General features: G+C 46.8%; 1 protein-coding gene across 1 annotated transcript in view; it reads right to left on the reverse strand.

The window, feature by feature from the left end:
* The window catches only part of spmip7 (sperm microtubule inner protein 7), an 86,916-nt gene that overhangs the window by 40,385 nt on the left and 33,034 nt on the right, over nucleotides 1-13,497 (reverse strand). Inside the window, exon 4 of the mRNA XM_078534923.1 lies at nucleotides 8,235-8,373. Coding sequence (XP_078391049.1) covers nucleotides 8,235-8,373 — 139 coding nt within the window. The remainder of the gene's footprint in view (nucleotides 1-8,234; nucleotides 8,374-13,497) is intronic.

Genomic DNA, 13,497 nt, shown 5'->3' on the forward strand with positions numbered 1-13,497 from the left:
AGACTAATTAATGTTAGGTTACCTAACATTAACCTAAACTAACTAAACCTAAAGGAAGGGACAGTTATGTGTCAATGCAAGAAGTCAAAGTTGAGCACCAGGTGTTGACTTGAGCAGACCAGTCTGTGAGAATGTCACCAATTTATATTGCGATAATTCAACATCTCATATATTGAGAAGGGGATGAAGGTAATATGGGACATCAGGATGAGAAAAGAGGTTCTGGAGTTTGAGAGAATAGTCATACCTATAAGAGATAAGGAGCAGGCAGTGGAGAAAGCTGAATATCTGGGCAGTGGGGAAAAGTAGGATGGAAATGTTATAACGGAAAGGTTCAGTAAAACTTACACTCTCAAATAGCTTTGAAGCTTTAGCTTCCTGTGGGCAAATCAGGACTCTGTGTAGAGTTATCCACTAAGTATAAGTGCCACTAACAAATAAGAAGTCACTCACGCAAAAGGGTCCCTCACAGAAATAGTCCTAAGTTAACTCACCAGGCACTGCGTACTATACTCACGGACACCAGTTCAAATGTTACCCAAGTGGATCCTGAAAATCAGTTTGAAGGTAGTTCATGAGTTGATACATTGAGCACAGGTAAGTGGAAAGCAGGAACACATAAATTGGAAGAGGAGGAAAAGGAGGCCCCTTCCAATAAGGAAGAAAGTAATGCTAGATCTAGGTGGAAATTTCCAAGCCCGCTGGCAGTGCGCGTGATAGGTGGCACGCACAGAAAATATGGCGCGACCTGCTTCACAAAGGCGTGAAGGCAGGTCGCGATCGTCCACTCAGCCCACTGATGGCAGACCATGTTTCCCGCCATTGGTCAGTGGGGAGCTAATTGTAATACATCAGCATATAATTAAAAGGACATCCCGCCAGGCTCTTGGAACCCCACCATATACTCTGTCCACGTTGGCAGGAAAGCACACCGCCATGTTTCACAACAGCACGCACTTGGCAGCCTTCACTTTGGGGAACTGACGTTAGTGAGCAACAGCGTTCTCCACAGCTCGCCTGTTGTTTACAGGCCTCAGGGGCACCGGGGGGCGGGGACAAGTGCTGGCTAGCCTGGGAGGCGACTGCTGAGGTGGAGGGAGGGTGTCCAGGGACAAGGGCTGGCAACCGCTATCGGTCGGGGGGAAGTCAAGTGCTGCCCTGGCGCTGCATCCCGTGCAGACACAATTGAGGTGGGGGTCAGGTTAAGTGAGGGAGGTGGCCACGCATTAGGGTGACCTGTAAAAACTGACCATGCCTCTCAACTGAGACAGGTCAGTTGCAGCCGCAGTGATATGGTTGGGGTCAGGCTCCTAGCCTGCCCTCCCATGCAAGCAACGTAGAGGCACCAAAGGGCCACCAAGTGCTCCATACCTTATCCCCCCCATCCCCAGCACAGACTTCGAGTCCGCCACCACTTTATTGGACCGTGGAGCAGTTGGGCTGCACACGTTGTACACTCTCCTCGCCAACGCTGGCCATGTAGCAGTCACTGCTGGAGGTGCTCACAGCCCCTTGCAATCTCAGCGTCCTGGTTTGGACCAGTGTTCCCCATGTCACAGGCTGACAGGGCAGTCACGCAACACACTCATCACTGGCCATCCAAGGGGTGACCAGCACTGTCTGGGAAGCATTAAGGGATGGTCACACAGGGGCAGGAAAGGTGCTAAGTGCAGCCATGATAACCACGTGTCTCTCTCTTTCATGCTGCAGGAAGACCACGTCAGGATCATGGATCCTGTTGACCTAGCTGTATGCCTGATGGCCTACAGAGACCATAGAATACCAAGGAGAGAGTGACTGAGGCTCCAGGCTGTGCAAAGGCAGGACCAGTAACCTCAGGAAGAAGTGCATTTCACCTGGGACTGGGACAGCCAGGACGCAAGGGCCTTTGGATTCACCCTGATCTTGGGACTCCCACAGGTGCAGGGTGCGATTGACTGCACTCATGTGGTGCTCAGGTCTCCATCGCTGCACTCAGTGGACTTCATCGACCGCAAGGGCTTCCACTCACTGAATGTGCAGCTGGTGTACAACCACCAGAAACACATCCTGCAAGTATGCGCACGGTTTCCAGGGAGTGTGCAATGATGCCTACATCCTGAGTCGGTCACAGATCCCTGCAGTCTTCCAGGGTCCACAGAGGCTGCAGGGTTAGCTCCTTGGGTACAAGGGCTACGCGCAGGGGCCGTGGCTGGTGACACCCGTGTGGCGGCCTCAGACTGCAGCAGAGTAACGCTATAATGAGGCTCATGCAGCAGCTTGCAACTTGGTGGATCAGACCATCAGGATGCTGAAGATGCAGTTCCGGTGCCGGGACCGATCTGGTGGAGCCCTGCTATACAGTCCGCAGAGGGTGTCACGCATCATCGTCTTCTGCTGCGCCCTTTACAACCTGGCGCTGCAATGGGGAGAGGAGCTGGCTGAGGAGGAGATAGAGGAGCTGGAGGTCTCCTTGGATGAGGAGGATGCTGACAGGGATGACGGTGAGGGGGACCTCGGTAATGACGGCGATAGGGATGAGGCTCTCGCACTGGCGAGACGAGGCAGGCGCACTTGGGAGGTCCTCATAGCTGTCAGATTTGTGGAGGATGATGATGACATGCAATGAGGTGTCCCGATAGATCCTCATATCGCAGTTGTGAATGTTTGACTCTAGTTTGGCTTATGGCAGCGCCAGTACCCTCTGTGAGAATGCTCCTGTCATGGAGATGCAGTGGAGGCCCTAATAGTCGCTCGATTGCAGGAGGATGACGACAACATGCAGTGAGGACACTCCATAGATCTTCATACAGCCTCTGAGAATGTCTGACTCCTGTCTGGCTGAGGGCAGCTTGCTTGCGCTCCATGATCAGGTCCATCTCAGAGACGCAGCCATGAAGCTTTAGTCACATCTGATGCCTTCAGCACCTCAGCCTTTCAGGAGCTGGTGCACAGCATCGCTGGCTGCAGATGCTGGTGTGATGGGAGCCAGCCCCACCTTAAAGGTGTTGAGAGCACACAGAAAGTATGAGAGAACTCTGTGGGGCCTGCCCACTTCATTCTAGCAACAATGACCAGCACCGCCGAGATGCAGGCATCAGTAATGTTTCCAGAGAGTGTGGGGCTGGACCATCACTGTGGTCTGAAGGCTGCACAGAGCACAGGGAAGAGGCCTGGACTGAGGCACCTGCATTTTTATTTTGTGTAGAAAGGTTTCACATCTGTGTGACAAGAACATTGCGCATCAGAACAAGGAGCCACAGGCAGGTAGACATTCTTAGTCTATTGACAATAGTGAACAGTATGTACAAGTGATCAAAACCCAGGCTGTGCAACTACTTATACCTAACATTCCTAATTCTGCCACTACGTCTTGGTGCTCCCCGGCCAGCCACAGCGGAGGTGGAGGCAGCCTGCTGACTGCAACACCCTGTCTGTGATGACTTTGGCAGGCGTCCTCTGGAGGGCTGAGACTTGGTGGGCTCCGGCCTGCTTTCGGGATCCTGCTGTGTGGCAGTGGCACCCTCCTCGGCCTGTGAAGCTGGAGTTGTGGAGGTCACAGGAAGAGGAGGTTCTGATGGGCTGGTCACTCCCAGAGTCTCCTAGGTGGATGGCCCTGGAGTGTGCACCTGCTGATCCTCCTTCCTATGGGTGCCCAATGACCCCCGGCTGATTCCGTGAGTGGAAAGGGTAGCTGGAGCATGATCGAGCTGCCCAGCAGCCCTCTTGTGTTGGAGGCCAACTATGGCATCAGAGATGCAGTTGAGCCCACGGAGCAGTGCAGGAGTGACATCTTGGACCAAGGTCTCCATTGCGACCGCCATCCTGATAGAGTTGACCTCGGTGTTTAGCAATGCCAGCACTATTACCTCAGCCTGAAGACGGATGGACTCCTTCATCGTGCCTTGCAATCTGAGGAGTGCAGCAGATATCCCTTCCTGATGTTCCCGAGCTCCAGCAACTGTAACATGACCAAGTCCAGAGGCTCATCATCTGACTTGGACTCAGCAATGTTCTGGTCTCCAGCAGTTCTCCGAGTGTCGGGGACCTGGGAAGTCCCTGCCTCCGCCTGCTGTGGATCAGACAGTGCGATGTGCTCACCGGATTGTGATCCCAGGATTATTCTAAAGCTAGGTCCCACTGAGGTATGTGTCTCTGCGCTGGTGGAGGGTGTGGGTGAGCACTGTAACAGGACTTCAGGGAGGGTGCCTTCAGATTCAGAGGTTTCTTCGGGGCTTGATTGGAGGCCCTGGGTCATGGACTCTGTCGGCTGCTTAGCAGATGTGCCTGCGAAATCAAGGGGAGATAATTAGTCCATAGCATTGGCCCGTGAAAGAGGACACACGATTCTCGTTGTCTGATGGATGTTGCATTGCTGGAACCTCACTTGAAAGAGCAGCGCCAACTTCACCGTCAGTACAGGACCGGTCCTGGTCATCGCCGACCAGCTGGATGGCTCTGTTTTCGAATTCTGTCAGAACTTTGGACTCCGGCATCCCTCCACCTGTCTGCAACCTTTCCCTCCTGTTGTGAGCCAGTTTATCCTGCATGGATAGAGATGGGGAGAGTGTATCAGGATGCCTGCTGGGCCAGATGATAAGTATGCCTGGCCTGTGTGGGTGGTGAGTGGACCCGTGGATGGGATGAGGACAATGACGGTGTGTGTGAAAGAGTGAATGGTGATGTCCTTGCACTGACAGTGAGTGAGGGCCCTGTGGATGGGTTTGTGAGTGTGTGAGTTGGAAGTGATGAAAAGAGTGACTTACCCTGGTGGAACGGAGGAGATCATTCTTGCTTTTGCGGCACTGGGTGGCTGTCCTCCTCTGCAGGGTATTTGCGATGACCATCACTGCCACCGGCTCCCAAGCTGGGTTGCTCACGTTGCTGCCCATCCTGTGGCCACAGCACATCCCGGCGGATGCCCTCCACAGCATCCAGCAGTCACTTGAGGGACTCGTCGTTGAAGCCGGGATGCTGCAGCCTTTTTGCCTTTAGTGGCCATGTCTCCCAGGCAGCGGTGGTGAGCTGGTGGCATTGAGCGTTTTGCTGGCGACTGTCTTTTAATCATGGCGGCTGGCGTGATGCAACAGTGGGGTGATGGCGGGCGGGTGAATGAGAGCCTGCCCACCATGGAAACGGCATGTTTCGCAGGAGAGAATAAATAATGAGGCAGGCTTGGGGTGATACTGCATGAAAACTCACCATTTTTATCGGCAGGTAGAACTCCATTTTACCCGCCAGCTTCCACACTCAGCGCAATTCCAGGAAAATTCCGCCCTAGTTCTGAGGCTTGAAGTGGGGCAAGTGAAGCATGTTTCAATGAAATACCATTTGAGGAGCTGGTCGTGATCATGGTATCATCAGATTTGCTAGAAATATGGAAAATGACAATGTACAGTCAAATGTAAAAATACTTATCTCATGGAGGACTAATTTCAGTGAGTTGAAAAGGGATCTGGCCCAGGAGGATTGGAATAAAAAAATTGGTAGGCAAAACAACAATTGAACAATGGGAGACTTTCAAGGAGGTGGTGGTTTGGGTACATATTAGACACATAATCACGAGGGGGAGAGCAAGGACATCCAAAGCTAAAGCTTTATTGACTCAAGATATAAAGATTAGAATGGAATAGGAAAAGAATGCTCACGATGTAAGATCCATGGTACAATACAGAACCAAGCTAAATACAGCAAGTACAAAGGAAATGTTAAAAGGGAATAAGAGGATCAAAGAGAAAGTACAAGAATAGATTAGCAGGTAACATAAAAGGGAATCCAAAAGTCTTTTCTAAACAAATAAATAGTTAAAGGACCGTCAAAGGAAGAAGGGGACAATTAGGAAACAAAAAGCTGATTTTCTTGTGGAAACAGAGGTCATGCATGGCTGAAGTATTAAGTAGTGCTTTACTTTAATTTTTATTACCGAGGAGGATATTAATAGCAATAATAATAATAATTGGCAGTCCCTCGAAGTGGGGAGGACACTCGCCACAGAGTCCTAGAGAAGAGAGAGGGAGATAGGGAGAAAAAGAAAGGGGGAGACAAAGAGAGAGTGACTGGAAGATATAGGGTGAAGATAGTGCAAAATAAACAAGGTGGAAAAGGGGATGTAAAAGATTAAGGGAGAAACAGCATTAAAAGGGGAAAACAAAGATCCAAAAACCACATTCCACATCGGCAGTCAGGCATTAGTCAGTCGGTTGGTCAGTCTGTGGTGGTGGGGCTTGCATGCCTTCTTGAGCTTTCTTTGTGCTCTTGTGTCCTTGACCTTTGCCATTTGCCCTGCTTCAAAGCCAGCTACACCTTGGTGAAGAAGGGATTGCCATTGTGGGCGGTCCAGCGCACTCTCTTCCCCGCTGTTGTCACTAACCATCACCAACAGATGGATACAAAAGTCGAAGTCTACAAGGCAGTCGTCCTCCCGACACTTCCTATGGCTGTGAAACCTGGGTGATGTATCGTCGACACCTGAGGAAGCTTGAGGCATACCATCAGCATTGTCTATGGAAGATCCTACGCATCACCTGAATGGATCGCCGTACAAACACGAGCATCCTCCAGAAGTAAGGCCTCCTCAGCATAGAGGCAACCATTCTCGCACAGCAGCTGCGCTGGACAGGCCACTGCATCAGAATGCCGAACACTTGCCTTCTGATGTGCGCTCTCTACTCCTAGCTCATGACTGGTCAAAGATCGTAGGTAGGCCAATGCTAATGTTTCAATGAAGAGCGTACTAATGTCACAGTAAAGGAGGTAGTAGTGACATTAGATAATTTAAAAATAGATAAAAAGGAAGTACTTAAAATGTTGGTAGTGCTCAAAAAATAGAATAGTTACACAGATTGGATTAAATGATTTCTAAATTACAGAGGGAATTAAGGGTAGATATTGTAGAGGCTCTGGTCACAAATCCTTCAATCCTCCTTACATTGTAATTTCTATGTATTTTAATGATGCAGAAGGCTTTTCAAACATCTCCCCCGACCTGTCCAAGGACCAGAAGAACTCTGCCATTGTCAAGGCGGAGTGAGCAAACTAGGATTGTTATGATATGCCTTAAAGGGGCAGCAGCATGTCATCACCAGAAAGGAAGTGTGCCATGTGTTCCAGCCTTAGTTTCACTTTCACCCTTGAGCAGAACACAGCAGACACAGCACAGCTCTGAGGTCTTCAAGCTTTCTATCCATGAATACATGTTCTTATGTGCCTAGTCTGAATAAATGAACCCATTACATGTTCACACAGTCCATTATGAGTGATTGGTGCCTTTATATCATTATTAAAATACGACAAGGATGATGTGAATGTCTAACAAGGGAGCTATGGATAACCACAAGTGGTTTACTCTATCTTATTCATCTTTATCTTAATTTACAAAAGTGTGGCAGAGTACAGATAACTACCTCATCATGATTGCCAATGACAACTGTCTGGATGGCCGGCAGCCATTTGAATAATTCAAGCCTGATTGTCAATCGCCAGGTGAAGATTAATAGAAAAATACATCTTGCTGGCCAGAGGGTGGGAATTTCCACCAGCTAAGCTTGGACTCTCCCAAACTTTTACAAGGAACTTAATATAGTTATCGTCTTTTGTGAACAGGGCTTCTGTCATTTGCTGGATGCACCTATGCACAGATGAGTGACAGATATTCAACTCATCTTTGCCAACCTGAAATGATCTTGGTGAAAAGAAGTTCAGTGCAATGCTAGTTTTCACTGTTTCTTGCGTTGGATTGGGGCAAAAATCATCTTCTAATAGAGCAAAGGTTGCCTTGCCACTTCCAAGGCAAAATGGACTCATCAAATCCATTACTGTTCAGGTTAGGCCAAATGTGTTTTAAAGAGTCACTAATCCTTAGGCACTAGTTAATGCCAAGTGGATTCCCTCCTCTTCCTGTGCTGCCTCACCCCTCTGACATCTAAATGTACTCTTTCCTCCAAATAAACTAGGTATATTGGGATTCTAAAAAGTAACTTGCATTGCAGACTGCAACTGCAAACTGCAAATCTCTCACGGGATTAAGCCAGCTTTTTAAGATACCCCAAGCAGAAGACAAAAATCTTTATCAGTACACTCTGGGCAACTGGCGTACACTCTCCTCAGAACTACACTGTAAGAACACTACCTGTAAAAAATACCCTGCTTTCTGCATTCTGCTTTTTACGAAGTGAAAAACAATTTATGTGAATATATTTTGAAGGTTTCAATATTAACACTTTAATACATATGCAAGCAAACATGTAAATACTTACTTGCCACATATGAGGGCTTGCATCGTATCGTTTTAGAGTAGCATGTCGTGACATGGGGTCGGCTATTTTGTCCTGTATTGTATCTGCTGGTTTGATTTTTGGTGCCAACTTACAGTCCCAGTTAACATCCTCATAACTCCTATACATTTAGGAAAAATATATGTTACAGTCGACATTAAAATCTGATAGATATGAATGGGTAAAACTCATCAATTGAGAACCAATAAATGGCAACAAGTGCAACTGACTTCAAATTGGGAGGTGATTACTTTAGAGACTAATTAGATGTCTGAAAACAGAAAGCACAATTCTTATAATATAGACAAATAAATCTAGCTGCAGGATATTCTGATGGGTTTCAAAAATCTTAAAATAGTGGAATTTTGTGGTACACGTAACAAAGCAACTAAGCCAGAATCTTACGTTGATCGGGCGGGCGCACGCCCGACCTGAACGCACATGAAATTGAGCGAAATGAAATCAGGCATGTGTCCCAACATCATTGCGCACATGAGCAAAAGAGGTTGACAGGTGCACGCAGGAGTTGGAGCCGCCCCTGCCGACAATTAAAGAGCCAAGTAAGGCCATTAAAAAGCCTATTGTCCACAGTTTTGCATTGCCCATGCGATTTTGCGCTCATTGCACAGGAAAAATGGGCAAGCGGGCAGCCCGTTTTTAATGAAACCTCACCAAGGGCGGGATGAAATGTCCGGGGTGAAATGTAATAAAAAGTGATATCTGGGGATTGATGTTTTTTGAGTTCTGCTGTCAGGTGCTTGAATGTGCTGCAGAGACAGTTTGCTGCATTAATTTCTTCTCATTTAATTTGTCCAGGTCTGCAACTCCTTGAGGCAGCTCCACAGCAGCTGGATGCCTTCAGGGAGCTCACTAGAGGCACCTACCTGCACCCTCACTTCTGTTGGTGCCCACCCTCTTCCCACCCCCTCAGCAGTACTGAGGCTTTCTCAGCATGTGTTTCATACTGGCTGACCGTTAATTGGCCAGCCAGCCTGAAATTGCGTTCGGGCGATGATCGCAGGCAGAAGCGCATTTTGCAACCGCTTTCAGGCCCGCCAACTTGGCGTGTATGCTAAGTGTGAAATTCAGGCCCTAGTATATGTTGATTGTGTAGCAAATGAGGAATGGTGAATTAGTAGATACAAAGCAAGTGATATTGAAAACTTAAAACCCTATAATCTATCACAAAATAAAAAGTTATAGATTATCTCTCTAGTTTAAGGTTTACTTTTACAAATATCACTTTGATTTCTACAACACATTCCCTTTATTCAAATAAAGAAATGATCAATTTTTAATATTTTCAGCTTTCTTGGAAACTCATGAATCATAGAACAGTTCAGCACAGAAAGAGGCCATTCAGCCTGGTGTGTCTGTACTGCTCAGTGCAAGAGCAATTTACCTAGTGCCACTGCACTGCTTTTTCCACCTCGCCCTCCAAATATTTCCTCTTCAGGTAATGATCCAATTTTCTTTTGAAAGCCATGAATGAATCTGCCTCCAGCACACTCTCAGACAGGGCATTCCGGATCTTAACCACTTGCTGTGTAAAAAAGCTTTTCCTTGTATCACTGTTGCTTCTTTTGCCAATCACCTTAAATCGATGTCCTCTGATTCTCGATTCTTCCACCGTGAGAACAGTGACACGGATGGGTGCAAGTTTAATATAAAATTTCCTATTTTCTTCAACTGGAAAAGAAAACTGGAGCTACCCAACTTTGTGCTCCACAGTTTGATGTTGAAAACTGAGGAAAGAAGGTAGCTGAGATGTAAAGATTTGGTGAAGTCAATCTTGTAAATGTTGACATAGAAAATTGTGAAAAGAGAAAGGTGCAGAATAACCATGATGAGAAACACCATGATAGTGAGGGACAATGGTTCCCTATAGGCAGATATAGGTTTACTGGCAGAAAGAAGAGCAGCAAGGTACAGCCAGATGGGATGACCCTTTGGCACTGTAGGTGGGGTCCATTTTACAGCAGTGAAAGCTCATATCAGGGTAATAAAAACAAACTGTCATTTTGCATGCCAGATGTGGTTTAAGAGGTCATAATATTTTCTCCTGATTTTCTTTTTGTCTCTCCACCAACAATAGCTTACATTTATATAGTGCCTTTAGTGTAATGAAACATCCCAAGGTGTTTCAGAGCATTATATAACAAAGTAGGACATCGAGTCACATAAGGAGACATTAGTTCAGATGACCAAAAGCTTGATCAAATAGGTAGGTTTTAAAAAACTGTCTTAAAAGAGGAAAGTGAGATAGAGAGGCGGGGAGGTGTAGGGAGGGAATTCCAGAGGTTGGGCTAGATAGTTGACTGATAATGGTGGAGCAATTATAATTGGGTATGTATAAGAAGCCAGAATTAGAAGAGTGCAGATATCTTGGAGAGTTGTGGGGTTGGAAGAGATTTCAGAGATAGAGAGGGGCAAGGCCATGGAGGAATTTGAAAACAAGGATAATTTTAAAATCAAAAGTTACTTGAACAGGAGCCTACATAGGTCAGCAAGTACAGAGTGATCAGGGAATGGGACTTGGTGCAAGTTAAGGCACAGGCAACAGAGTTTTGGATGACCTCAAAGTAGGGTAGAATGTGGGAGGCTAGCCTGCAGTCTGTTGGAATGGTTGAGTATAGAGATAACAAAGGTATGGGTGAAGGTTTCAGCAGCAGATAAGCTGAGACAGGGCAAAGTCGAGCAATGTTATGCAGGTGGAAAAAAGTCATCTTAGAGATGGCACAGATTTGAGGTTGGAAGCTCACCTCAGGGTCAAATCTTGTTTTACTTCTCTTAAAAAATGTTCTTAGCAACTGTCAGGTTGGCTTGGTTAATAAACCTGCCACCTGTGAGTCATAAGGCGAAGACTAGACACATAGAGCAGAATTTTCGGGTCGGCAAGCGGGGGCGGGGCCCACTCGCCGATGCGTAAAATGACGCACGATGATGTCGGGCGTGCATCCCGGACTCATCGCGATATTTCGTTCGGCGGCCACGCGCTGGAGTCGGCTGCACGCCTGCTGAAATGTCAACGGCCAATAAAGGCCATTAAGATATCAATTAAAGCAGTTAAGAATGCTGCCCGTCCAGCTTTGAGGTTGACGGGCAGGCAAAGAGCCCAGGTGGCCTTCGCATTTTTCATGGAGACTCATCCATGGGCAGGATGGGGTTTCATGAAGTGTTTATAAACTGAATGAAACTTTTTTAAAATTCATTAACATGTCTCAGCTCATGTGACACATGAGGGGACTTTTAAAATTTTTTAAAAATGTCTTTATTTACATATTTAAAACTTAAACTAATCTCCTTGAGGCACCTCTGTGCCTCAGGGAGATTTCTGCACATGCGCGAAAAAGCGCAGGCCCCGATTCAGGGAACCCTCCCCCCGCACAGGGAGCACTCAGCACTTCTGGGCGCGTGGCCTGCCCACGTAAAATGGCAGCGTGGACCCGATCGGGGGCACCGATTGGGTCCGCACCCGCCCCCGATCAACGGGGGAAAATTCTCCCCATAATCTAGGCCAGGGATTCACAACCTTTTTGATTTTGAGGATTCTCTCTTATATTATAAAAATTCCACAGATCCTTGTCAATCTATGTATGTATATTTTTCTGTATAAAAATGTGGTATACAATTAAATAAAGAGCTGACACAGAAATGATGGGATGACTGGCTTCCTTTGATTATTCTATGAAAGATGATCCACCATTTTTGTACCATAGGAAGCCCATGTGAAACCATTTTAGAAATAATCTGAAGCTTTGGGCCATTCCTTTTAACCTTCCTTTCCATAGGCAGTGGATCCCTTGTTGAGAATCCCTGATCCAGGCTGATACCTTAAAGCAGTACTGAAGAAAGTGTTGCACTATTGGAGATGCAGTGTTTTGGATAAGACGCTACAACAACAATAGCATCTTTAATGTAATAAAGCTTCCCAAAGCACTTTACAGTACCATTATCAGACATGAAGGGGAGATGGTGGTGTAGTGGTAATATGGCTGAACTAGTAATTGATAGGCTAATGCTCTGGGGACATGGGTTCAAATCCTACCATGGCAGCTGGTGAAATTTAAATTCAATTAGTAAATCTGGAATTGAAAGCTATTCTCAGTATTGGGGACCATGGAACTGTCATTGGTAGTTATAAAATCCCATCTGATTCACTAATCCACTTTAGGGAAGTAAATCTGCTGTCCTTACCTGGTCTGGCCTACATGTGACTCCAGACCCACAGCAATGTAATGTCTTAACTGCTCTCTGCAATGGTTGAGCAAGCCACTTAGTTCAAGGGCAATTAGGGGTGGGCAACAAATGCCAGCCTTCCTAGCAATGTCTGCATCCCATTAGAGAATAAAAGTTCTGACTCAAACTTACATAGGAGATATTAGGACAGGTGATAGAAACTTGGTTGAAGAGGTGATTTTTATGGAAGGTCTTAAAAGGAGGAAGGAGAGGCTTGGCGGGGGGGGGGGGGGGGGGGGGGGGTGAAATTCCACTGGCAGCTGAAGGTAGGGCTGTCAATGGTGGAGCGATTAAATCCAGGGATGTGCAAGAGGCCAGAATTAGAGGAGGATTGTTGAGCTGGATGAGGTTACAGAGATAAAGCGGATGGAGGGATTTGAGGATGAGGACTTTAAAATTGAGGCATTGCTGGACCAGGAGCCAGCATAGGTCAATGAACACACACAGTGATCATGACTTGGTGAGAGTTAGGATATGGGAAGCAGAGTTTTGTATCAGCTTAGGTTTATGAATGGTAACAGATCATCAAGTAGGGCATTTGAATAGTCACGTCTAGAGGTAACAAAGGAATAGATGAGGATTTCAGTAACAGATGCGCTGAGGCAGGAGCAGAAATGGACAATGTTATTAAGTTGAAAGTAGGTGGTCTTGGTGATGCATTGTACCTGTGGTCAGAAGCTCAGTTTAAGGTTAAGTAGGATGTCAAGGGTGTGAATGGTCTGGTTTAACCTCAGACAGTGACCAGGGAGATGAATGGACTCAGTGGCTATGGAACGGGCTCTGTGACTGAAACAATGACAATGGCTTCGGTCTTCCCAGTATTTGGCTGGAGAAAATTTCTGTTCATCCAGGATGGGATGTTGAACAAACAGAATGATACATCAGAGACAGTGGAGGGGTTCAGAGAGGTAGTGATGAGGTAGAGCTGGGCGTCATAAGTTTGCAATGTGAAATATAATGTTGCATTTTCCTTTCAGATAATGTCACCGAGGGTCAGCATGTAAAC

The sequence above is a fragment of the Cetorhinus maximus genome, chromosome 3 (genome assembly GCF_964194155.1).
Source record: "Cetorhinus maximus chromosome 3, sCetMax3.hap1.1, whole genome shotgun sequence".
In the NCBI taxonomy this organism is placed as follows: Eukaryota; Metazoa; Chordata; class Chondrichthyes; order Lamniformes; family Cetorhinidae; genus Cetorhinus; species Cetorhinus maximus.